We start from the raw sequence: 24,742 nt of genomic DNA, 5'->3' as shown, positions 1-24,742 counted from the left end.
AGTATTTGGGACTATGGATGGGAGGTAGCTTGACAGAAATTATTAGAAGCAGATGGCATGGGACTGGGGCAGGTATGGGATGCCTGCCCCACTATGGGAAGTAGTTTAGGGGGTTAATATCTGCCCTGCCTCAGGTTACTAAAGCTATTTTAAATTATAACAGGTGTTACTGATTGATTGCTAGCGGGTTAGAAAATACTGCCGTAATAATTATAGGCCTAATAATAAACATTATTAGGCCATGCTGATAAATTAACCACAACAAAGACTCCAGCTGCTGGATGATTCCAAGAAACTACATTCAGTGCAGGAATCCTGACCAATGACCAGCACAGCTGTTTGATGGGGGGCGGGGGAGGGGGGCAGGCAATCTTCTCCGTACAGGGCCAGTCTTCAGACTCTAACCACCATAACCCCGTGCGTCATCCTTTTAGCACTACTGCCCACAGCTCTGCTTGCCTGTCTGTTCTCCTCTGATAGTCTCTGGCGCTCCCAACACATTGTCTATCTATGCATTGCAGAGGTAAGGTGCTGGATTTCCAAGGGCCAAGAGGTTAGGAGAGCAGGCTTTCACCTTAGATGCTAAACTACCACAGAATCTCTTCCAGAAGGAAACCCAGAAGTTGGGGAGGGCACTTTACACAACATGATCACAAAATGAATGACTCCTATGGTAGCTTTCATGACTATTGATCCTGCATTTGGATGGACGACACCTCAGAGTCAGCAAGAAAGGACAAGCCACTTCTTTACCATACATCACTTGGGCAAATAAGGGTTTATGAAGGCCATGGTGTTTTGACTAGGAATGTCCAACATAGGGTTATATGTTTGAATGTTTAGTCAATAGTGGTGGCACTACTTGGGAGGGATTAGGAGGTGCGGCCTTGTTGGAGTAGGTGTGTCATTGAGAGTGGGCTAAAGTTTCAAGGGCCCAACCAGGCCCAGTAGCTTTCTCTCTACCTGATACTTGGCAGGTTTAGATGTAGAATTCTCAACTCCTTCTCCTGCACCACATCTGCCTGCACGCTACCATGCTTCCCACCATGATGACAATGGACTAAACCTCTAAAACTGTAAGCAAGGCCCAATCAAGTGCTTTCCGTTATAAGAGTTGCCATGCTTATGGTGTCTCTTCACAGCAATAGAATACTGACTAAGACAGAGACGAACAGGATTGTTATTTTCTGGAAAGTTATTTTCTCTGTTATCCTTTATGACTCAGCCCTAGCAATGGAGAAAAATCATCTTGGGGAGGTTCTAAAACTCGAGATGGCTCACAGAGACCATGTGTTTCACTGCCATCCCTCTTCAGAATCTGTAATTCTCCCATTTTCTGAAAGAATCAGAATCATTTGGTCCTGGCCCCTGGTGCTCTGTAATGCCAGCAGAACACACCCTTGCTGTCTCAAGACCAACACAGATCATCTGTATGCCCAGCTGATAGCCCCCTTCCCTGGCTTTGTGGACATTTCTGCCTGGGGAAGTGTCCTGGGGGGAGTAAGGTAAGAATCAAAGACCAAGGGTGGTACCCAGGTGGGACCTGTTTCAAATGCTTGGGTAGATGTCTTGAACATCAGAAAATTTTTTCCAACAGCCCCAAACCTGTACCACATCTGTCTAATGATAATATTGATATTCAAAAATATATGTGCCTGATGATCCCAAATAAAAAGTTAAAGATGCTAATATTCCTGTAGAACCCAGAGATTTTTTTCCTTTGGGGTTCAACCTTTAAATTCAGCATAAGTAACTTCTCTGGGGATTCCGGAGCTGACTGGGTGACCCAGTTGGCTATTCTGGGCATTGAGTACTGGGATCCTAACACTCGTGTTAGTGATCTGGACTGAGCCCCTGGCTTGGAGCAGAGGAAGAGCTCTAACTCATTTTGAATTCTATAAGCTAGCACAGCACCAAACAATCAGTAGAAGATTGATAATGCTTGCTGAATAAATAATTGAGATCATTCTTTAATGGTTCAATCCTAGGCATCACTAACAATCAGACACATGCATGTTTCATTCTACAAATAACAACTTCTGAGATTTAAGGAAAACAGTCAAAATTTGAGATGGAAATTGAAAAGGGAAAATAAGCAGTGCCTCCACTTTTTTTTCCCTAGCCATGGAGATGCAATTAATAATTAATTTTTTCTTAGTGGCTGCAAAGAATTTCATGACTGTTGGGACCCATTGATGGTGTTATAATGAAACATCGATTCTGCCTTACTGGGCACGTTTCCAGGGCAACAGAAACTCTCAATCAAGTCAAATAACAGCTGTTATCTCTCTGGGTGTCTGTTTTCCCTAGGAAGCTAATTGAAATTGCAAAAGTTTATCTCTAGGTCAAGGTTGGATTTATCTTCGGAGTCATCTGGTTTATCAGAGAGAGAAACAAGAGAGGGAAAGAGGGCTAACCAGGCAGGACAATCTGTCTGGACTTTGGAGAAAAAAAGTGAAAGTTCAGGCTGAGTGCTCTGGAGACCAGATGTGTCTCAGCACAGAACGCACCACGCACGGAGAGGCCAGCAGGACTTAGGAATGCTACCTGCGGTTCATGCGCGGTGTGCAGGAGTAGAAGGTGGCAAAGTAGGAAGGGGGAGGCACCGGCGGCACAAAGTCATCCGGATCTGGAATCCGCCCATGCTCTTCCGCTTCTTCCGCAGACATCTGGGATTCATCCTGATCAAACGGCATGATGGGAGGGGGAAAAAATGATCACACAGTAGGGATGGACAGATGGACAGCTAGACGGAAACACCACACAGCGCTTCCACGGCACAGTACCACAGTACGGATGAAATGCTAGGTCAAAACACTGCATAGTGTTTCCTCACACTTACAAGACACGGCCTTCTGCTGGCAAAGATCTGGAGGTAGCGCAGGGCGGCAGCCACCAAACACACTGTGGTGGTCAGGGCGTTCAAGGCACACAGGGCAAACAGGACTTTCTGGAAATGGCAAGACCACTGATCAGACAGCAGTATAGCAATGCGCCAATAACATGCTGCCCAAACTGGCAAGCTCCCAAGCGGATGGGGGCAGGGGGTCAGACAGCATCTGGCTTATGGAAGCTAAAATAAATGCTGCAAGTGTAGCTCCCTGCCAGAATGTAGATTTCTTCATTTTAAAACCTTATCATTTCAGCTACTTTGAAGACTGAGGCAGGACGGTCATAAATTCTAACTCAGACTGGGTAATATAATAAAACTGCCTAAACACACAGAACAACCTAGACGGAGTCTAGTGAGGCACCCCTATAATCCCAGCATCCTGAAGGCTTGGGGAAGGAGGATCTGAGTTCCAGGCCAGACTCTAGCTCAAAATATAAGTAACCCCAAAAGCAAGCATATCTGGAAGCTCCCTGTCCTCCAAAAGCCTAGTGTTAAATCCGGGGCAATGATACCTCTGTTCACCTTCACAGAGTCAACTAACCCCGAATGGAAAATCCTCAGGAAAAAAAAAAAAATACAAGACTGTCCTGAACATGTGCAGATCCCTTTTGTGTCATTTTTTTTTCTTAAATGATGTAACAACTATTTGCAAAATACATTGCACCAGGAACTGCATCTAATGATGGCTCAAGCGTGCAGAGAACGCGTGCAGGTTATGTGAAAACCTATGCCATTTTATGAAAGGGGTTTGGGTGTGACAGAGTGTCCTCAGGGGTGCTGGAGCCAATTTCCCGGGGACATGGGAAGCATCTAAATACTATCTAAACACAAAGCTCCTTCCAGAAGAGCAGTGAGACTCCTCTGGAAGTGGTGTCCCCAGAGGGATAGAATCAGCTTAATGTGTGGCCACTGTTCTGCGACCAGCACTGAAAGTTGCAGTGACTACAGCCCTGGCTCCTTCAGGGGTGGGAGAGGACTTTCCCCAAGCTAAGTCGGGCTTACAAAGTTCAAGATGACTCAACTACCAAACATGCAGAAGCCAAAGCAAGCGGGTCATTTTAAAGTCGGTACTCCCCAAAGCTGGCCACTCTGCAGAGTTCTCTCCCCGAGCTTTCTCCTCCTCCCCAAAAAGCAAAGATCTAAAGAATGCCAGAGGTAGTTGACTAACCAACAGCGAATGGGCCACTGTTTTGCCACCCTCTGCTGCCAGGCTCCAGTTATCTGGCTCCATCATAAAGGCTGGTTTTGCATTTCTCTTTGACCTGAATCCTTAGTGTATTTTCCTAAATTACTTTTCCTTATTATAATATCTGCCCACTAAACAAGATACAAAGAACTCAAGTGTCTCCTGTACTCTCTGGCAGATCTTAGTCTATGGGCCATATGCAACTCAACAAATAAGCAATGCCAAGGGACTGTGCCACTGAGGCTTTCCTGAGAGCCACCCCTCAGATGTGTGTGCAGAAACATATACATATGTGTAGTTAGACTCCTTTGCATTTTTTTTTACCAGTTTATAATTCTTAAATGCAATGAAACCTCTCTTCACGTAATTAAAGATGCAATCTGTAGCCTTCTCTATGCTCCATTCTGACTATGGGTCATTAGCTCATACTTGCTTTCATCAGCTTGATGAAAATACTCAAAGAGCAGCCCTCTTGGGCCCCTGTGGTGCATTTCCTGATGGGGCCGTGAGCTGAGCATCATACCTTAAGCAGAAGGTGAACAGCGCTACAAGGCTGAACGGGAAAGAGTTTCAAGGCATTTTCTTTGTCTGTGCACTTGGCTGGTTGAAATTCTTCACAACAGAAGCAGATCTTGCCTTCACCTAGGTCCACCTTAAGGAGAGATGCAGAACAATGATCTTATTATTTAAGGGGGAAAAAACACTCTTGCTACACCACACAGCGTGTGTCATACAGAATATGACGTGCATGGTTCCATGTCAGGCAATGCTAGTATCAGGCAAAGATCCATTTTATTTTTAAGTGTGTGTGTGTGTGTGTGTGTGTGTGTGTGTGTGTGTGTGTGTGTGTGAATTCTGTGAACAGTAGCCCTGGACCATGGAGAAAGACCTTCCGGTGCTCATTTCAACGCAGGCATAGGTTTTTATAGAAGTGATAATTGATGGATAACCTTGTAGCATCTTAATGAGATGCTCTGCCAACTTGTAGCAGCTTTTCCCACTTTTTCTAAAGACAAGCTGAGGAAATATGTAACACCTCCCAAAGCCTGAGGGCAGAGGCAAGCTTCCTAACTTGCTCTGCAGTCTGTGCTGAAGTTGGCTTTGCTTCCTGTTTTCCTAACAAGAACAGGTTACAGCTCATTTGCTAATTGTTAATTAGGCAGCTCAGCTCTCAGCTCTCTTAACTGCAAACTCTGAGGCAGGCTACACTTTCACCCTGTTCTAACTGTTGTGGAGGGGCGGGGATCTTTCTTGTTGAATTAATGTTCTTAATCTCCAGGTGCAGTTCTGAGTTTCATAGTTTTGTGGAAATTAAGGGAAGGTTTGGTTCTTCATAGTGTAGGTGAAGTAGGAAAGTAAAGGGAAAAACGCCACCACTGGATTACACAACATGGGATCCACAACTATGGTTTATCTTCTCTTTTGAAGTAAACTTTGCATATATATATATATATATATAAAATCTCATATACAAGTATTAAGTGCATCATTTGAGGAGTTTTTCTGGCAATGTACTGTATGACCCAAGCCTTTCCAACACCAGCTGAAACTGTCATATCAGAGACAAGTCCTTCATGGCCCTTCCCCCTCAGTCTCCGCCCACTTCCTTCCCAGGGACAAGCATCACTCCTTCTTTTTGCGCTTATTAATTTGACCTCTTCTAGACCTCCATGGACTCTAACATTTTTAATTCTCTGTCATAAAATTAAGTTGCAGGGGATGATTATATCAGTTTTTATGTAACTTCTGTCTCGGATACAAGGAATAAGGATCAGAGTTACACCGATGGTTTCCATAATTACCTCTACCCAAGTTCATTCCCATAACTTGGTGCTTTCGTGTTTTATCTGCTGACACCATAACTTCAGCAGCACCCCCATACCTAGGGGCTGTTCGTATTAGAATTTTTCCACAATTGTTCCCTCACAGTGTTAAGGGTAAGCCCCACTCTTTAACGTTGACACTAGCCTCTCAGCCTTTATGTGAATTGGTCACTCCAACAGGCTCTCTCTCTCTCTAAGCCAGGCTCCACAGACTCCACACACTCCTCCACCTTTCAGAACCCTTGGCTTCCCCTTTCCCCCTCTCCTCCCACAGTCAGTGGCTCCCTCACATTAAGCTGAATTCAGCAGAACACTACTAGTAAGGCCTCCCTCCTCTGAGCTTCCTGTTGGACAGTACACAGGTCAGCACCCACAACAGTAGTGGGCGGTAACAGGTCAACCCTCTGCAGATGACAGCCAACATTCACTCTGCTTCCTCCTCGTGGGAGCCAAACTAATTTCCACATGACTCGGGATGGTTTCTACTTCTGGTCCTTGGTGCAGGCCTCCAGACCTCACCCAAGGACCCATATTCCGCAGTTCCTTCTCATGGTGCTAGGTGCCTCCAACAAAGGACCCCTTTGTTTCAGCCCATTCTCACTGTAAGGTGTTTACTGAAGGAAGATGAAGGCCTATGAGGAAGGGGATGCACCAAGGCTACAGTATCCCACCAGACAGCCAAGAGCGTGGGAACTTCTGCTGTCTGCAGTCTTTAGAGTGAGTCCGAATAGACGGCAACACTGTCCCGATGAGTGGAAGTTAATCCCTTTAAACGGGACTACTTGAAAGTTTCATCATTACACGGTCATGAATGGCAAGTATTATTCCTACTTGCCACAAGGAAGTCCTGAAGCTGTATGCAAATGATAGCACGCGACAGTGCATTTTGTGTTCCGATTCCTCCACTATCCACTTGCCACCTGAACACCCACGCATTCATTCTTTATCCTACCTCTGCTCTGTGTGTCTAAAGATTTGTTCTTCTTGCTCTTCGATTGCTTTAGGTCATCTAGAAGCATGTTCACGCTTTCCCCGATTCTAAATGCTAAAGTTCCACCCTTCAACCTTGAAGAAAGTACCTGACGCTTTCAGATCCTTGCTCTCCCTTGTTATGCCCAACACTGGGGTTCTCAACCTGAGCTGCACGTTAGAATGCCCTGGAGAGCATTGAAAAAGCAAGCTGAAGCCATATTTAGCAATTAGGGAACTACAAATTAAATTGCAATGAGTGTGTGTGTGTGTGTGTGTGTGTGTGTGTGTGTGTGTGTGTGTGTGTGTGTGCGCGCACATGCACATGTATGAATGCCCACAGAGGCCAGAAAAGGCCATCAGATCCCTTATAGATGGAGTCACAGATAGTTATGAGGACAGAGCTCAGATCTTCAACCAGAGCAACAAGTGATCTTAGCCACAGAGCTACCACTCCATTACCAATGACTATAAACTCTTACTTTAGTCCCTCAAAATGGAAACATCTTCTGCTGGTGCAGATGGGAGTCATTGCTGGAAGCATGAATTGAAGCTCTTCAATACCACTATCCATTCCAAGATGCAAATACTAGCCAGGCATGATGGTGGGTGCAGACCTTTAATCCCAGCACCCAGGAGGCAGAGGCAGGCAGATTCTCTATGAACTCCAGGCCAACCTGATCTACAGAGTGAGTTCCAGGCCAACCTAATCTACAGAGTGAGTTCCAGGCCAGCAAGGGCTATATAGTGAAACTTTGTCTCAATCAATCAATCAATCAATAATTTAACATATTTATTTTGACCAACTACAAAGGAAAATTGTTTAGTAGCTTCTTGTAAAGTTGAAAGCCTTTACCATATAATCCAGCATTACATGTGCAGTGTTTCCCCAAGAGAAAGGAAGGCAGGCACTCTGTGTTAGAACACGAGCCTGCACCTTATGCCAGACCATAGAGCCCAAATCAGGACATGCATCCCTGGCAGCTCTCCTCAGGGCAGTGTTAAGAAGCGGTCTGTGCCATGACCTGACAGCTCTCAATTTATGACACCTGGCTCCTCCATGCTCTTTGCCATGCACGCTGTGTTGAACTAAACAATGTGATGTAAACCTTCCTGCCACCCTCTAAAAGGTTATAATATAAAGTCAAATGTTTTTTTCCTTTGTTCTGGAGGTTGAGCTGAAGACATCTCATGGAAAATTTCATCATAGGAGTGTTCTGAAGGCTACTCCCTAAAGAGGCTCCTCTTCTGCACCCACTGTCTACCACACCCCTCCTGCTCTGGCCTCCCCCTGTCCTAGCCCTAACCCCTCTAATGGCAGGGATCGTTGTAGCGGGCCCATTGTTCCCTCTCAAGTATATTGCACACCTTCTGTCTAATGCTCTCCCTCCCACCTTCAGGTCCATCAGAGCCTTGAGGCCATGAATGCCAGTGGCTCCCATAGTGTTATGTCTGAATACCTGGTCCCCAGTTGGTAGAATGTTTGAAAGGATGAAGAGGTGTGGCTTAGTTGAAGAAGGCATGTCACTGGGGACAGGCTTTGAGGGTTCAAAAGTCCATGGCTAACCAACCTCTGAAACCATAAACTCAAACCCTTTCTGTTATAAGCTGCCTTGGTCATGGTGTTTTATTATAGCAATAGAAGCCAGTCCCTTTCATACCATTAAACCTCATACCTGAAGGGACGTCAGCTTCCTTTCTATTATATTAAACATGTGCTTTCAATGTCACCTGAAGGCATTCACATCATATCAACTTGTCAGCTTTTGCTCATTACTAGCAGCTGAACAAAAAGCTTTAATGCTTGTTTTAAGATTTGTGAAGAATGTGAGAAACAACAACAGGTGTTTTGTGCCCCTGGGGCACTTTCCTGATTGGAAAGTTTATGGGTTTTGCTGAAAGGGTTTGACCAACGTTTTCCTTGTTGGCTCATGGCCTCTTAGCTTCTATAGGGTAGACTGCAATGGAACAAAATTCCAAACATATAAGGTTTACTACAACCAGTTAAGGGTCTACACCTGTTGCTTTGTACTGAGACATTTATAGCTAAAAGTCTTTGTTTAAGGTTTAGAGATTCAGACATTCTGCTTTGGAGTAACATGCCCAAAAGAACTGACAGCAGGGCTTGGGATAGATGCGTGTGCATCTCTGGCCACATCAGCTTTATACACAATAGACAAAGAGTGGCAACAACCCAACGATCCATCCACAGGAGAGTGGGTAAAGTGCACCACAGGTACAGATGATGGAGTATTACTCAACCCTTCAAAGAATTCAAAGACTTCTGACACAGACTATACTGTGGTTACACCTCGAGAACCCACAGAAAGACAAAAACTGTGTGATTCTGTTTATGTGAATGCCTCTGGGGTATTTGAATCGATAAGACAGACAGTGGGACGATGGCATCTGGAGAGAAGGTGACGATGGACAGATTTGAAAAGCTCCAGAGACTATTTGCACAGCAGTGTGAATGTACGAAACACTACTGAACCATACATAGAAAATGGCCAGAATGGACTGTTGTATGAGCAATTTATAAAAACTGTTTATTTGGGTTGTTTTTGTTTCTGTTTGAGATGAGGTCTCTCTCCATAGCCCTGGGTTTCCTGGATCTCACTATGTAGACCAGGCTGGCCTTGAACTCACAGAGGCCTGCCTGCCTCTCCCTCCTGAGTGCTGGGATTAAATGTGTCTGTCACCACACCGGCGCTATACAACCTGTTTTAAGTCAGAAATTCTGTAAGTTCACAGCCTGTTATCCACAAATGTGAGAGTCAGAGAGCTCTTGATTACAGTCTCCTGTCCCAGATACCCCTGGCATGCTACATAATTGATGGCCTAAGCATCATGTTTCTCTTCCAAAATCAGAAAATCTCCAAATGCTGACACATACCAGGCCTCTAAAGCTTTCAGTTAAAGGATCTCTGACCTGGATCCTGGTAATAGCCATCTTTGCTCTTGAGATGCAGGTAGTCCCGCCCATCAGTTGTGGAGACCTGATCCGTTCACCCCTAACTAGTGGCTACATCACACTGCTCTGATGCTGGGTTGGCACTGGCCACTCGATACTCCAGCCAAGTGACAGACAACTGAGGAAGGTACTTAGCAATAAGCTTACTTACTTACTTACTCCACCCCACCCCCACCCCCCACCCCCTACTTCCCTTTTAGCAACATCAGGACAGTTTGTGCACATGGCACAGCAGCAAGGCTGCTACAGGGAGCTTACCAGATCGCATCTGGGGACACTGGACACAAACTGGGCTCCTTGACAGCCTAGGATGAACCCTGCGAGATTTAAAAGGATGCAAACCACAGAGAGCAGCACGAAAAGATTTACCTGTAATGAGAAAGAAAGTAGGTGCTTAGAAAGGAGTGGGGCTAAATGTGCAGATGGCTTTGCACGCAGATACATACTAAATATAGCCATTGACGCTGGACATTACCTTTCAGGAGGAAACTTCAAGGGAAAAGTCCAAAATCAAAAGTAAAAACTTGAGGAAACAAAGTGAAGTCATGTTTTTACATTTTTTTTTCACATTTCTGAGCACTGTGAACTCTCAAGTCTTCGGGTCCCTGTTTTCTTCCTCCCTGTAAATATTTCTTGCATCTGTATCTTAAATGAGGCTCCAGTTTTTTCCTTCTGGAGCCATTCAGACTTTGCCTGAGTTTTGCCAGATCAGTAACTGCAGGCAGGCAGATGTAGAGCCTGGGGGTCTAAGTGGACCACAAGAAGAAGGAAGAGCTGAGTCATTGACACCTAGATTTCTTTACAGTGAACAAATTAAAGGGGTAAGGCTTTTGTTTCAGTCCAAAAACCGTTTAGGTTCTAAAGAACGTTTAATAATCTTCCGTGAAATTTTTTTCCAAAGTTAAAAATGCTATCATTTCAAATAATTAAGGACTGCCTGAAGCCAACCAAGGAGTCAGTATTTGCTTGTTACCATGTCTTTCAGCTTGATAACTATTACAAAAACAAGACCTTATCAAAACCAAAAACAAATATAAAACATCAGCCAGCAATTATCAGTACTAAGACCAGTCATCAATTTAGATAGCTGATAATGTCTGAGCTGGCTAGCAAAGGAGTTCACAAAAAATAAACTTCAATATGCAAAAAAACCCCAAAACCATCAACTACTGTTCTTATTTCAAGTCAAGCTAGGAAGATCTCCCCAGACCTATTCTGTGAGTCAACAGTTGATGCCACTTTCCTTGGGGGGGGTGGGGGGGAAGAGAGAGAGAGAGAGAGAGAGAGAGAGAGAGAGAGAGAGAGAGAGAGAGAGAGGGAATGTCTGTATGTCTGTCTGACTGAATCTGTATGTGAGTGTGTATGTGCCCTTCTTCCTCTGCAGTAGGACTTGGCTTCTTTCCTTTCTCTGTTTCTTTGCACACATGCCATTGTCAAATCTTTGGGAACTCCTGCAGCAGCTGCTACTGTGACTGTCACCAGCTGGCATCCCTGCTGATGTGAGCAGCATACAACACATGCCCTTCGCACTGTATCATTCATGCTACTGCTCACAGGGGGAAAAAAGGATGAGGAAGTGGTGAAGGGCATCGTGCAGTCTTCCCACATGGCCCTTCTCAGCACTGCTAGCTGCTATTTGAAGAGCTGTAAAATGTCTGCAGTCTTCAGGCCCAGCAACACAACCAAGGCAGCCACAAGAAAGACTTAAATTTGGCTCTGAAAATGTTCTTTTATTTCAAGATAAGATACTTTGAGAAGAAATTTTTAAAATGTGACTATGGTCCATATCCCCACCAGCATAATCACTAATCTTTATAACTAAAAAATAAGACTACCACATAAAAAATGCACGAAGACCCATCACTCTCAACATGGGACCCCAAAACTCCTCAGTAGAATCTTAATTTAAGCTCATCAAAAGACACAATTGGGGAAAAAAAGACACAATTGGTAAAATCAACAGGCATATCACAGACTAGGAGAAAATACTTTCATGCACATAATACATTTTACTTACATATTTCTTTAAATATGTTTGCAGTGTATATGCAGGTGTGTATACACGTCTATGGACATATGCATGTGGTAGCCAGAGGAAAACCTCTGGGGTTTTTCCGCAGGCACACTCCACCTTGGTTGTTGAGGCAGTGTCTCTGGCTGAAGCTTACCGATTTGTCTATATTGCCTGGTGAGTGAGCCCCAAGCATCAACCTGCCTCTGCCTCCCGTAGCTCAGACCACAGTACAACACTTTACCTAGTTTCCTTTCCTTTTCTTTTCTTTTTGCATGGGTTCTGGGGCTTGAACCCAGGTCTCATGCTTACAATGTGAGCACGTTACCAGTCAAGCTATGTGCCCAGCCCCATAGTAAATATTTTTGATAGATTATAAAAAATTACTTACCTTAGTAATGAAAAGGCAACCCAAATAAAGAATGTAGACAAAAGATCTAGTCAAACATTACATATGCATACCCACTATACACACACACAAACATACACACACACACACGGGGGGGGGTGGGGGTGATAATAAAGAATGGCCAAGAAGCACATGAAAACTGTATTAGTCATCATGAACGGAAGTTAATCGACAATGAGATGTAGTTCTGCACCATCTAAAATGGTTAAGTTATCAAAGCCAATAGTGCCAAGTGTTGCTGAGGGTGAGGAGTGTGAACACAAGACAATACCATCACTTTGGGGGAAAAGGCACTTCCTTGAAAACTAAATCTAAATCTTGCATGTAGAAGTGTCCCAAATGATTCATGAAGACATTTCACCCTCCTGTCTCTACTCCCTATCCATGAATGCACAAGGCAACTTCCTCCCAAAATCATAGCACCCAAGAGGGGGGCAAATAACTTCCAATCAGATACATCAACAACACCCCACCCACCAGGTGACATCATGGTAGCACCTCAAAAAGGTGGACTTGGCAACTGTAACTCTCCCTTCTCCTCCTCCTCCTCCTCCTCCTCCTCCTCCTCCTCCTCCAAATCCACACTGGCCTTCCATCTAATCCTGAGTACCACATCAGACTACCTCAATCTTGCAAAATACACAATAAGCATTATTCAGATCTCTCTGTGTCATCCAAGGGAATAAGGAAACCCTGAGAAGCTGCCTCAGCCAAGAGGAGCCTCGGCAGACCGGCAGCTATGTGATGTGGTTCCCTGGATGGGATCCCAGACAGATGCTGCCCAGAGGAATGTGAAGAGTGGGGTCTTTAGCGGACAGTATGGTATCACTGCTGATTCTATCTTGTGACAAGTATGTCTTACTATAGTTAGATGCTAATAATAATAATAATAATAATAATAATAATAATAATAATAATAATAGTCAGTTTGGGGTCCTCTGTGGGGGTTTTCATCTAAACTGCAGCCAGACATAGTGGTTCATGCCTTTTAACGCAGCACCCGGGAGGCAGAGGCAGAGGCAGGCAGATTTCTGTAATTTTGAGGCCAGCCTGATCTACATAGTGAGTTCCAGGACAACCACAGCTACATAGTGAGACCCTGTCTCTAAGAAAAAGTAAAAATAAAATACAAAAACAAGTCTGAGATTCTCAAGCATTCTAAGATCTAAAATTTTTAATTTTTATTTTTTAAAAAAATGCAACACGCTGGGTATATAGCAGTTTATTTAAACAGCAGAATATTTGAGCAATAGGAAGGAATGAGCTAAGGACACAAAAGAGACAGAATGAAAGTCAAAGCCAAAATGCCAAGCGAGACATGTTGTGATTTCATTTGTGTACAGTTCATAAGGAGATAAAAATCAGCCTGGATGGTAAAATAAAACAAAACAAAACAAAAACAGAATAATGATTTGAGGCATGGAAAGTGAAAAAAACACAAGGAACTTCTCAGGCGTGACAGAAATGCCCCACAGCTTGCCAGGGACAGTGGACAAGGGTGATTGTTATAACCCTCAGTTCAGCTCCATGAACACTCACAGGCTGGGGTTTTACTGCACATCGATTATTTACATTGCTTTTAGGAAAGAGCCTGAGTCACTTGCCAAGGCAAGAGTGTAAGGTTGTGAGAAGGATGCCTACACATGCCATCCTCTAGGCAAACTCTTTAGCCAATGGTCACCTGAGTTATCCTAGTGCAGACCACAGCAACACAGACCAGCAGGGATAAGAGGACTCCTCTCTCAGAGGCAGGTTTGGGTACCAGAGAACTGCTGACTTATAAGGGACACACAGGTGTCCTGGGTACCTTCAAACTGGACTCCTCCCACTTTACCCTGAGTGTGATGGTGTGGCCTTCAAGGCCTGCATTCCTACCCTGACTTTCACTGATGATGCACCATCAACAACAAATACTAGGAAAACATCAGCTGTTAATGACAAGTGTCAATGTCACAATCACTATCTCTAACACCCAAGAAGGGGAAATTTTTCTTATGTTTCTTATATTTTAATTCTTCTTTCCTTAAAAGAATATCACTGCAGGTGACTTGAGTTTTTCTTTATGTAAAGCATACATAAGGTTTATTTTTATAGACATGTGAGGTCAGGATCCAGTGCAAATTCAAGCTTTCCCACTTACTTTTTGCAAAACCAAGCCTTTTCCTATCTGCTGAATGGGTCTTTAGCCTTACTGATTTTGAGAAATCAATGTAGTATATAAATTTTCCTATTTTAAGTTGCTCTGAAAACTACTGTACAGACACTTTCATTACTAATAACAAAGGAAAGAAAACTGGGCATAGTGGCATACATGCCTTTAATGCGAGCACTTGGGAGCCAGAGGCAGGTGGATCTCTGTGAGTTCAAGGCCAGCCTGGTCTATATAGTAAGTTCCAGACCAGCCTCAGCTACATAATGAGACTCTGTCTATAAATAAATAAATAAATATAGATAGATAGAATAAAGGACATTCCTGTTTGGAGGAGGCAGCTTGTTACTACAAAGTGAGTTTTATAGGAATTTGACTCGGCCTGGTGCTAGCCTTTCATTCTTTACTCTGTGACACACCTCAACTGAAGTCAGCTGGAAAGGACACTCAGGTGGTGACCAGTGTAACCAGCAGGTATGTTGCTTTCAAAATACCTTCACTGTACCTCCTGGAACATGTGGCTGTGGGCATCTGTGTGGCACTCCTGTCCATGGGCCTGGCCACCTCCACTCCCCACCCCCACTGTCCTTTCCACCTGTGGCTGCAGTAAGGGGCTTCTTTGCCTTTGGCCCCAGTTTAATTAAGTCCTGGAGAAGCCCTGACAGAAGATCAGATGGAGAAGAGCAAGGGGCACTGTGGAGCTGGTCTTCCAGCTCTTTCTCTACAGCTCTGGCCAGCTGTGCCCTCAATGGAGAACCATGGGCCTGCTCTGGGGCTCTGCCCGGGATGCTGGCTTTCAGGTGCTGACCACAGCCACAGCTCTCCCCGCCTTCCTCCAGGTTGAGAGAACAGTAATAGTATGCTCCCCACAGCATGCATGAGTGCTTGGAATTGTCCTTTTCTTAACCTCATGTCATATTATAATTATGCCATCTGTTTTGTTCTGGGGGCCTGACACAACTTCTCCACAGCTTTCCTGTATTTGACCCATGCTCTCTACTCTTTAAGCTCAGACTCTTGCCTTCAAGTCAGTCTTCACCTGCTCAATGGCATAAATTGGGCCAGAGAAGAAACAGAAAGCCCAGGGTGGAGGGGGGAACATCTGTCTACAGCTTGTATCTTAGGCAGTGAGATGGAGGGAGAGCCAAAACATCACCCTGAGATCTTTAAGGATGAGACGTGCAACTCAAAGTCCAGAGAGGAAATCCTCCTGGGGGAGCCTTTCGTGTGTTCTTAACTTATGTGAGCTATAGTTTATGACTACTTACATCAAATGCTTTTATCCAAAAGATATTTTTTAAATCTGGTATTTTGAATTCACCTCAATTCAGATCTCTTGCAATTGAGATGTCATTTCAATCCAGGTTTTAACTAGGTCACCCCAAACAACGAATACTTGGCAGAGCCTGGAGCTACCCAGAAGCATGACCCTGGGTTTACCCATTCCTGCAGGCTGCATGTTTTCCATAGTCCTAACACACAGCATCATTAAATAATCATGCCCGACATGGCTTGTCATTGTTGAGTGCCTCCAAATGTCCTTCTAGAAACAGGATGACCTTTCCGTCTTGGCTAAGGATTTGTACATTTCTCCTTGCTTCCCTACTGTTCCAGGTTCAAGAAGGACGCAAACTTCCTGTGTCTAGATGATAACTCATTCCAGGAACTACAGGATAAGCTAAGCTTAAAAGTTAGTATGTTTTAAAAATGAACTGACATATTTTGTTTCCATTGTATGTGTCTGAGTGTCTGCCTGCATGTACATGTGTCTGTGCACCCTGTGTGTGCAGTGCCCACAGAAGCGAGAGGAGGACATTAGATCTCCTGGAACTGAAGTTGCTTTGGGTCATGAGCTGCCATGTTAGTGCTGGGAAACCAGCTCTGGTCCTCTTCAAAAGCAGCAAGTGTTCTTAACTGCTGAGCTAGCCATCGGCTGCTCCCCACCAAACGACTGACTTTAACATGGTGAGCTAAGAGTATTTTAGCATATTAGTTGCTGGGGAGGAAAAAAAAAATCCTAGAAACAGCATTAAAGTGAAGTCTTTAAGTACAGACATTTTAAAGATAGGTAACGGAGGGAAAACACGAAGCTTTGGAAGGGTGGAGTTGATTTGGGGTCCTGAGGAACTGGGTCCCAGAGCAGCAACAAGGAAAAGATAAGCAACAGGGTTTACTCATCAGAATGCCCAGATATTCAGAAATGGTCAACCATCAGATCCCTCTGGAAGCGAAAGGAAGATTAAAATTAAAATTGATGGAGTCTATTGAGGAAGCTATTATAAAATAAAAGAAGAACAATGGAATACTATTGGCCTTTAAACACAGCCATGACTCAATAATTCACAAGGACTCTGCAGTGGAATCAAGCCCAGCAATGACCAGGAGCATATACCAGGCCACTGATACATGTGACAATACGGATGATCTCAGAAATAGTCAAGGGAGTGGAAACATATATTCTTTGTGCTTCCATACATGCAAAGTTCTAGAACGTGAAAGACGAAGGCGTTTCATATATGTAAAGTTACAGAACATGAAAAACTAAGGAAAGGAGGGAGGGAGGAAGCAAGGGAAAGAAAGAGAAATGGGCAGATAATATTGTCTGTCCCAGTGATCAATAAGCTCATATTGATTAGATAGTCAAGTATTTCATATGACAACTGAAAAGTTCTGACACCAGAAAAAATAAAACAAAAAACCCTAAGGAGTTCATTTCTACCTGTGCGCCTACAACCAAGCCTGCCATAAGGCATGTGCTCAATAAATGATCACATAGTTACTGATTATTTCCTGAATGCTCCCATTGGTTACTGGTTCTCTGGGAGAGTTTAACAGATAATCAAGTAGAGAAAAGGGGAAATCAATGTGATTGAAACACTGAGCATTTCTGGGGAAAGCTGTTACAACATTCAGATAAGCTACAAAGCATCAAGGTTGCAGTGTGTGGCTCCCTCCTGTTGATGCAGGTCCTTCCCAAAGACAGCCACCTGATGGAGGAGCTGGTGTGATATCTCAATGGTTCAGAGACCTCTACTTGTGACTATTTTTTTTTATTCATGCTTTAAACATAAAAGACTGAGTTGTCCAAATGTCATCAGTGACAGTCATATTACAAGAAGGGAGACAACAGACAATGTTACACATAACAATGTGAGCCACCACCAAGGAACTATTTTGACTTCCAGAATGCAACCTGAGCCAAGTCAAGCCTACAGATTAAAAACCAGTTACAGGATATAAAAGGGATAGAGGAGCATGGCAAACCAGACACTCAAACAGACAAAAACAAAAAAAAACAAAAAACAAAAAACAAAAAAACAAAACAACAACAACAACAACAACATGAAGCAGAAACTAGACACTTAGCAAGCTCAATAGAGTATCTGTCCTTTATAAATATATCCCAAGGCCTTTAAAGATGAAATGGAAATGCTGGACTTTACTTCAAAGCCATCCAGAGGCCAAGGAGGCGGGAAGTCATTAGGTGTCTCCATGACATCATTTTAGACAAGTGTTGGTCACTGTAGCTGGACTTGAGGCTTGCTAGGTTTCTCTCCACTTGCAGTATGTTTGAAAGTCTCCATACCAGAAAATGATAATGATGGACAAGAAAAAGAAGTTGGCTCAGTTTGATCCCCAAAACCCAAGTAAAAAGCCAGATGTGGTGGTATACATCTAGATCTATGTTTCTATGTTTCTATGTTTCTATGTTTCTATGTTTCTATGAGATGGGAGAGAAGCAGGAGAAATCAATCCAAGAGGCTCATGGGCCAGCTAACCTAGGGTAACGCAGCAGAAACGAGAGAGAGTCCCCTTCAACAAGGTGGAATGTAAGAACTGACTCTAGAAGGCTGTTCTCAGACCTCCGTATGTATGCCATGGAGTACGAGCCAACTCATTTCATGGTATACACACACACACACACACACACACACACACACACACATACACGCACACGCACACATGCACACACATGCACACATATACACACGTGCACACACACATATGCACACACATGCAGGCACACACAGGCACACACATGCATGCACACTTTTTCGAAGACTTACTTTTTATAGTAAATATGTAAACTTTCTTTTATTTTTATGTGTTTATTGTGTTATTTTATGTATATGAGTATCTTGCCTGCATATGTGTGTATCATGTGCTTGTCTGCTGCCGTCACGGGTCAGAAGAGGACATCAGACACCCTGGAACTGGAGCTACAGACATCATTTGGGTCTGGGAATAGAGCCCAGGTCCTCCTCAAAAGTAACAGGTGCTTCAGCTCTCCAGGCCCAAAATGATACAATTTTTAATTGGTTGTCTTAGTTTGGGTTGCTTTGGCTGTGATGAAACACCATGACCAAAGCCACTTGGAGAGGAAAGGGTGTACTTGGCCTTACAGTTCCTTATCATTGTTCATGTTCAAAAGAAGTCAGGACAGGCACTCAAGCTAGGTAGGAACCTGGAGGCAGGAGCTGATGCAGAGGCCACGGAGGGATGCTGCTTACTGCCTTGCTCCCTGTGGCTTGCTCCACCTGCTTTCTTATAGGACCCAGGAGCACCAGCTCCAGGACGGCATCGCGCACAATGGATGGAGCTTTACCCTGCCAATCACTAATTAAGAAAATGTCCAACAGGCCTGTTGACAGCCACATCTCATGGATGCATTTTCTCAGCTGAGGTTCCCTCCTCTCAGATAACGCTAGGCTGTGTCAAGGAGACATAAAAGTAGCCAGCACATGAATCTAACTTAAGCTCTCCAGAAAAGTTCTGTTTCATATTTAAAGTATAAGATATGCTCTTACATGTTTTTTAAAAATGTATTTTATTTTGTTTTATTTTATTGGTAGCACATAAAGTAACAGGTTTTATATGGCATTCCATATATACTTCCTGGCATCATTTCTTTAACCTGCGGTTGACTTCCTTTCTGGAACTGAACCAGCATTTCTCTCCAGCTAGAGTGGAACAGTACTGCTCACTACAATGCAGGAAACCTATTTCTCAGATAACAATGTATCAGTGTATCTCATAAATACCTTCAAAGAGAGATGGGAATATAACATATACCAAACAAGAACAGCTGCCAAGGCAAGAATGATCTGGTGATCAAAAAGTGTTAATAATTTCACAAAAATATAATTATGAGATAATTATATGGTAATGAATGGTAAAAGCAAAAATCAAGAGAACACCTAGAAGATAGATTAAAAGCTGAAGAGGGGATGGAGCAGGCTCATGGTTGAGAGTGCTTCCTGCTCTTGCAGAATCCACTTCCCAGCATCTACATCAGGCAATTCCCACTTGAAAAATCCAACACCCTCCTCTGCACTCTAAATCCACATATTGGGCATATTCCTATTCCCCCCCCTCTCTCCCCATCTCTCTCCCCCCCACCTCTCTCATACACACACACACACACACACACACACACACACACACACACACACACTTACATAAATAAAAGATAAATCTTCAGAAAGTAAAATAGAGAACACAATTAAAACTGAATTGAAAAAGTAAGAAAAGAAAGAGACTAAATCCAAGCAGCTCTAGTTCACACTAGGTCCTTTGACTATTTGATACTCAAGAAAGAAAGAACAGAGGAGGGAAAAAAAACTCATGAAAATTGTGGGGAAAATTCAGTGTTTAAAAATGATGTGTCTTCAAGTTAAGAGGTCACTGACACTCAGTTTCAGTTTTACTGAAGGAGCTCGCTGGCCGCTCTAAGGCTGAAGGGGAAGCACACTCGGCTGGATGTGCTTCTGCAGCCTTCAAGGGTTGTCAGAAATTTCCAATCCGGAGAAAGAAGCTGTCGAGTGCTCCCCATGCCCACACAAGTGGCTGCTTGACCCCTCCACAGGGCGTTTACATTATAGGTTTTATTTCATTAGAAAGAAAAACAAGTTCTGTCTGGTGGAGCAGAAAACCTCAAAGGTGACAGCTTCTGGCTTTTCTAGTTATTAACCAGTTTCCTACTCACCTCCGCCACCCTCTCCTAAGGCTGATGTGAACACCTAGCTTCTCAGATGACCTCCGAGCTACTGGAGTCTCCCATCACTGACTCCAGCTCATTTTACAGTTTCTTTAAAAATTCTTAGGACTATCTTTCTGAAAATTAAACTACTGGTATCAAGGTAAAGGATAACTCTAAGAGCTTCCTTTCAAAGACAGACAGACTGGCTGACTACTGGGGCTCAAGAACTGACATAGCATCAAGCTTCTCCTCATTGTGAAAAAGGGGATCAGACAATGACTCCAAAATATGGGCCAGAAGATATTTTAAAGACAGGGTTCCATAGCCAGCCAAATACCCAGATATCTATATAAGCAAATCTTTTTTTTTCTTTTTTTTTTTTTTTTTTTTTTGGTTTTTTCAGACAAGGTCTCTCTGTGTAGCCTTGACTGTCCTGGACTCACTATGTAGACCAGGCTGGCCTCGAACTCACAGCCATCCACCTGCCTCTGCCTCCCAAGTGCTGGAATTAAAGGCATGCGCCATCATGCCCGGCCCATATAAGCAAATCTTGAGACGAGAAGGGTGTTAGAGGTCTCACAGGACTGAAGGTAAGATAGAAAAATGGGAAATGACTTCTGAGGAAAAGGGACACAGGGTTTCTTTACAGGGAAGACAGGAACCGACGGCAGAGACACACGCCAGCTGCACAAACCACTTGTGGCTTTTAGACAAGTAAAATGTACGTATGTCAATTGTAGCATAGTGAATCCACAGTTAAGAGAACGAATAAGAAGCAGGCGCACATCAGAGGTGAGATGTGTTGCTTTGCTCACACAGGAAAGCAAAGGGTTGTTTAAAACCTCTAGGGACACAGGATGCTATACATCAAAGCCATGGTGGCTTGAATGAGAAATAGCCTGACAGGCTCAGGCATTTAAACATTTGGTCCCTGTCTTGCGGAGGTGCTTGAGGAGACTGTAGACTCTTTGGGAGGCACAGCCTTGCTGGAGGAAGAACATCACTTGGGGTGGGCTTTGCGTCTACAGCCTGACCCCACTTTCAGTTGACCCTTCCTGTTTGCGGCTAGAGATGCGATCTCTACGCTTCCTGTTCCTGCTGCCATACTTGCTGCTTGCTGCCATGGCTCCCTGCCACGATGGGCTCTCATCCATGTGGAACCATGAGGCAAGGTAAACTCCCTCTTCCTTATGTTTCCTTTAATCACAGGGTTTTATCAGAGCAAGAGAAAAGTAACTAAGGCAGAGAAGTTGTGGTCCAGGGAAAATATGATGTCTGCTGAGTAAAAAATAGGCAAGAACAGTAATCTATTTGGCTTAGCTGATCAAAACACTGCTCCCCTGAGTGGCACGGGATGACATCTCCTGCTCCCTTGCCCATCATGCTCCTGGGGTGACAGGAGGCAATGTGTACAAGTGGGACTCTTGAGAGAAACAGATCGCTGTTCCTTTCCAGCGTCAGTCGAGGCTGCCCTGTGGGTTTTACCACTCCTCGTCTATTTAGAGGCAATTCATTCCCTTGACCTCTCTTCCAGTGTGAGACGAAAAATGTGCTCTGATCACTTCAAGTCATAATTAAAATCCAGTCATTAAAATGTCCATATTTGTATACTAGTGAATGCTTGAAACTTCATTTAAACTTTGGCTTGTCTCCCTGGCACTCGACTCATTCCTGTGAGAAACAAGCACGGCTGCATGGGAAGGGCAAAGGGCAACTGCAATGTCCTATCTCCTATGTTTCGTGTCTACCCCTCAGCTTGCCATCTGGCTGGATCCCTGACTACTAATGTCTTGTTATTAATCATATAAGGATTGACATCAATCTTAGCATGTGTGCGGTCCCATTGACTCCTCTGGGACACCTATTGCTGAGACACAGTGCCTGGCTTGACATCAGCAGTGCTAGCACAGTCTCTTTCCCTGTGGCCACCACTCTCCTACAGGACCATCGGCCAGCTACAGGCATTTTGCTAGAGCCTGGTCTGTGAGTACATGGCTATTTCCCAACTGAGGCCATGCAGCATTCCAACCAGCCTTTTTATGTACAAGGCTGGCACAGTCCAATACCAAGGGACCCATATCAGGTCTCCAAGTGCTTATCTCTAAGTACCCCTAGGGGGAGGAGTAACTCATAATGCCACCACAATCCAGTAACTTTCTCCAAAACATGTGTCTCTTTAAGCCCTAATCTCTTTCTAGGACATGGGACAGAGATCAGCTAAAGGCTGCAAAACAGGTTTTCATTAAAATAAAAAATAAGGAAAAAAAGTGGCCCTAGTGAATATTTTAGAGGTCCTTAAGAAATAAATGAATATTCGTGCCCACCCAGGGACGCCAAAAAAATAAAATAAATAAAAAATAAAATAAAATAAAAATAAAAATAAAAATAATTTTAAACAAAGAAATGAATGAATAAATTCCTTGAAGAAATCTATTAAATCAAATAGTGAAAGGAAGTGAATAAAACATTTCAAGATCTGAAAGTGGAAATAGAATCAATAAGGAAAACCCAAACTAAGGGAAATCTGGAAATGGAAAAATGAACCCGAATAGGAACCTCAGAGGCAACAGAATGCAAGCAATGGAAGAAAATAATCTCAGGCATTGAAGACAAGGTAGAAGAAATGGATGCCTCTGCCAAAGAAAATGTTAAATCTTAACAAAAAATTCACACACAAAATACCTGTGACTCTACGAAAAGACCAAATGTAAGAATAATAGGAATAGAGGGAAGAAGAGAAACTCAGGCCAAAGGCACAGAAACTGTTTTCAACAAAATCATAGGAAAAAAATTCCCCAACCAAAGGACAGAGATGCCTATCAAAGTACAAGAAACATACAGAACACCAAATAGACTGGACAAGAAAAATTCCCCACAATGAATAATTGTAAAAACACTAAACACACAGAATAAAGAAAAATAATAAAAGCTGAAAGGGGAAAAGATCACACAAAAGAATATACCTGACTTCTCAGCACCTCATGGAGCTTTCTCCGAAATCGACCACATGCTCAGACACAAAGCAAATCTCAGCAGACACCAGAAAAGTGAAATAGCATTCTGCATCCTATCTGACCACCATGGATTAAAATTGGATATAAACAACAACAGAAACTTGCAAACACGTGAGAACTGAATAACTCCTTACTGAAACAAACTGAAAGACAAAAATCACATGATTGTTTCATTAGTTGCAGAAAAGACCTTTGACAAAAATCCAACATGATATGCCTTCAATATAAAAAAAAAATCCTGGTCAGATTAAGGGTACCAGGGAAATACCTCAATATAATAAAGGCAGTTTACAGCAAGCCCATAGACAACATCAATTTAAATAGAGAGAAATGCAAAGCAATTCCACTGAAAGCAGGAATACGACAAGGATGTTTACTCTCTCCATATCTATTTAATATAGTACTTGAAGTCCCAGCTAGAGCAATAAGACAGCTGAGGAAGATCAAGGGGATACAGACTGGAAAGGAAGAAGCCAAAGTATCTTTATCTGCAGATTATATGATAGTGTACATAAATAAGCCTAAAATTCTGCTAGAAAACTTCTACAGCTGATAAATAATTTCAGCAAAGTAGTTGGATACAAAATTAACTCACAAAAATCAATAGCCCTCCTACATATGAACAAATGGACTGAGAAAGAAATCAGGGAAACAATACCTTTCACAATAGCATTAAATAACATAAAACATTTTGGGGTAACTCTAACCAAGCAAGTAAAAGATTTGTATGATTAAAAACTTTAAGAAGCTGAAGATGTTAGAAGGTAGAAAGATCTCCCATGCTTATGGGTCAGCAGGATTGATGTAGTAAAACTGGTCATCCTACCAAGAGCAATCTACAGATTCAATGCAGTCACCATCACATTCCAATACAATTCTTCACAGAGCTTGAAAGAACAATCTTCAGATTCATGTGAAAGCACAAACAACCTAGGATAGATAGAACAATCCTGAATAATGAAATACCTGTCAGAGGTATCACCATCCCTGATTCAAGCTGTATTATGGAGCTATAGTGATAAAAAACAGTGTGGTATTGGCACAAAAACAGATACATTGATTACTGGAATCAATTGAACACCAAGAAATAAACCCACACCTGATTTTTTAAAATGAGGAACCCAGAACATTGGGAAAAGCTTTCTCAACAAATGGTACTGGTCAAACTGGATGGTTACCTGTAGAAGAATCCAATAGACCCATACTTAGCACCCTACATAAAACTCAACTCTAAATGGATCAAAGGCCTCAACATAAAACCAGATACTCTGAATGTGAGAGAAGAGAAAGCGAGGAGCAGCCTTGAACTGATTGGCGCAGGAAAAGACTTTCTG

The 24,742-nt window shown here is 43.2% G+C and overlaps 1 protein-coding gene across 1 annotated transcript in view; it reads right to left on the bottom strand.

Annotated features, from left to right (window-relative positions):
- The window catches only part of ENTREP1 (endosomal transmembrane epsin interactor 1), a 56,938-nt gene that overhangs the window by 10,299 nt on the left and 21,897 nt on the right, over positions 1-24,742 (bottom strand). The window contains exons 3-6 of the mRNA XM_084755400.1: positions 10,104-10,214; positions 4,603-4,731; positions 2,843-2,950; positions 2,548-2,681 (exon numbers count right to left, since the gene is read on the bottom strand). Of these exons, the coding sequence (XP_084611526.1) occupies positions 2,548-2,681; positions 2,843-2,950; positions 4,603-4,731; positions 10,104-10,214 (482 nt within the window). The remainder of the gene's footprint in view (positions 1-2,547; positions 2,682-2,842; positions 2,951-4,602; positions 4,732-10,103; positions 10,215-24,742) is intronic.

The sequence above is a fragment of the Acomys minous genome (assembly GCF_964271855.1).
Source record: "Acomys minous genome assembly, chromosome: 2".
NCBI classification, from domain to species: domain Eukaryota; kingdom Metazoa; phylum Chordata; class Mammalia; order Rodentia; family Muridae; genus Acomys; species Acomys minous.
The sequence above is the reverse complement of the archived record's forward strand: the minus strand, read 5'-3'. Positions and strand labels throughout refer to the sequence as shown.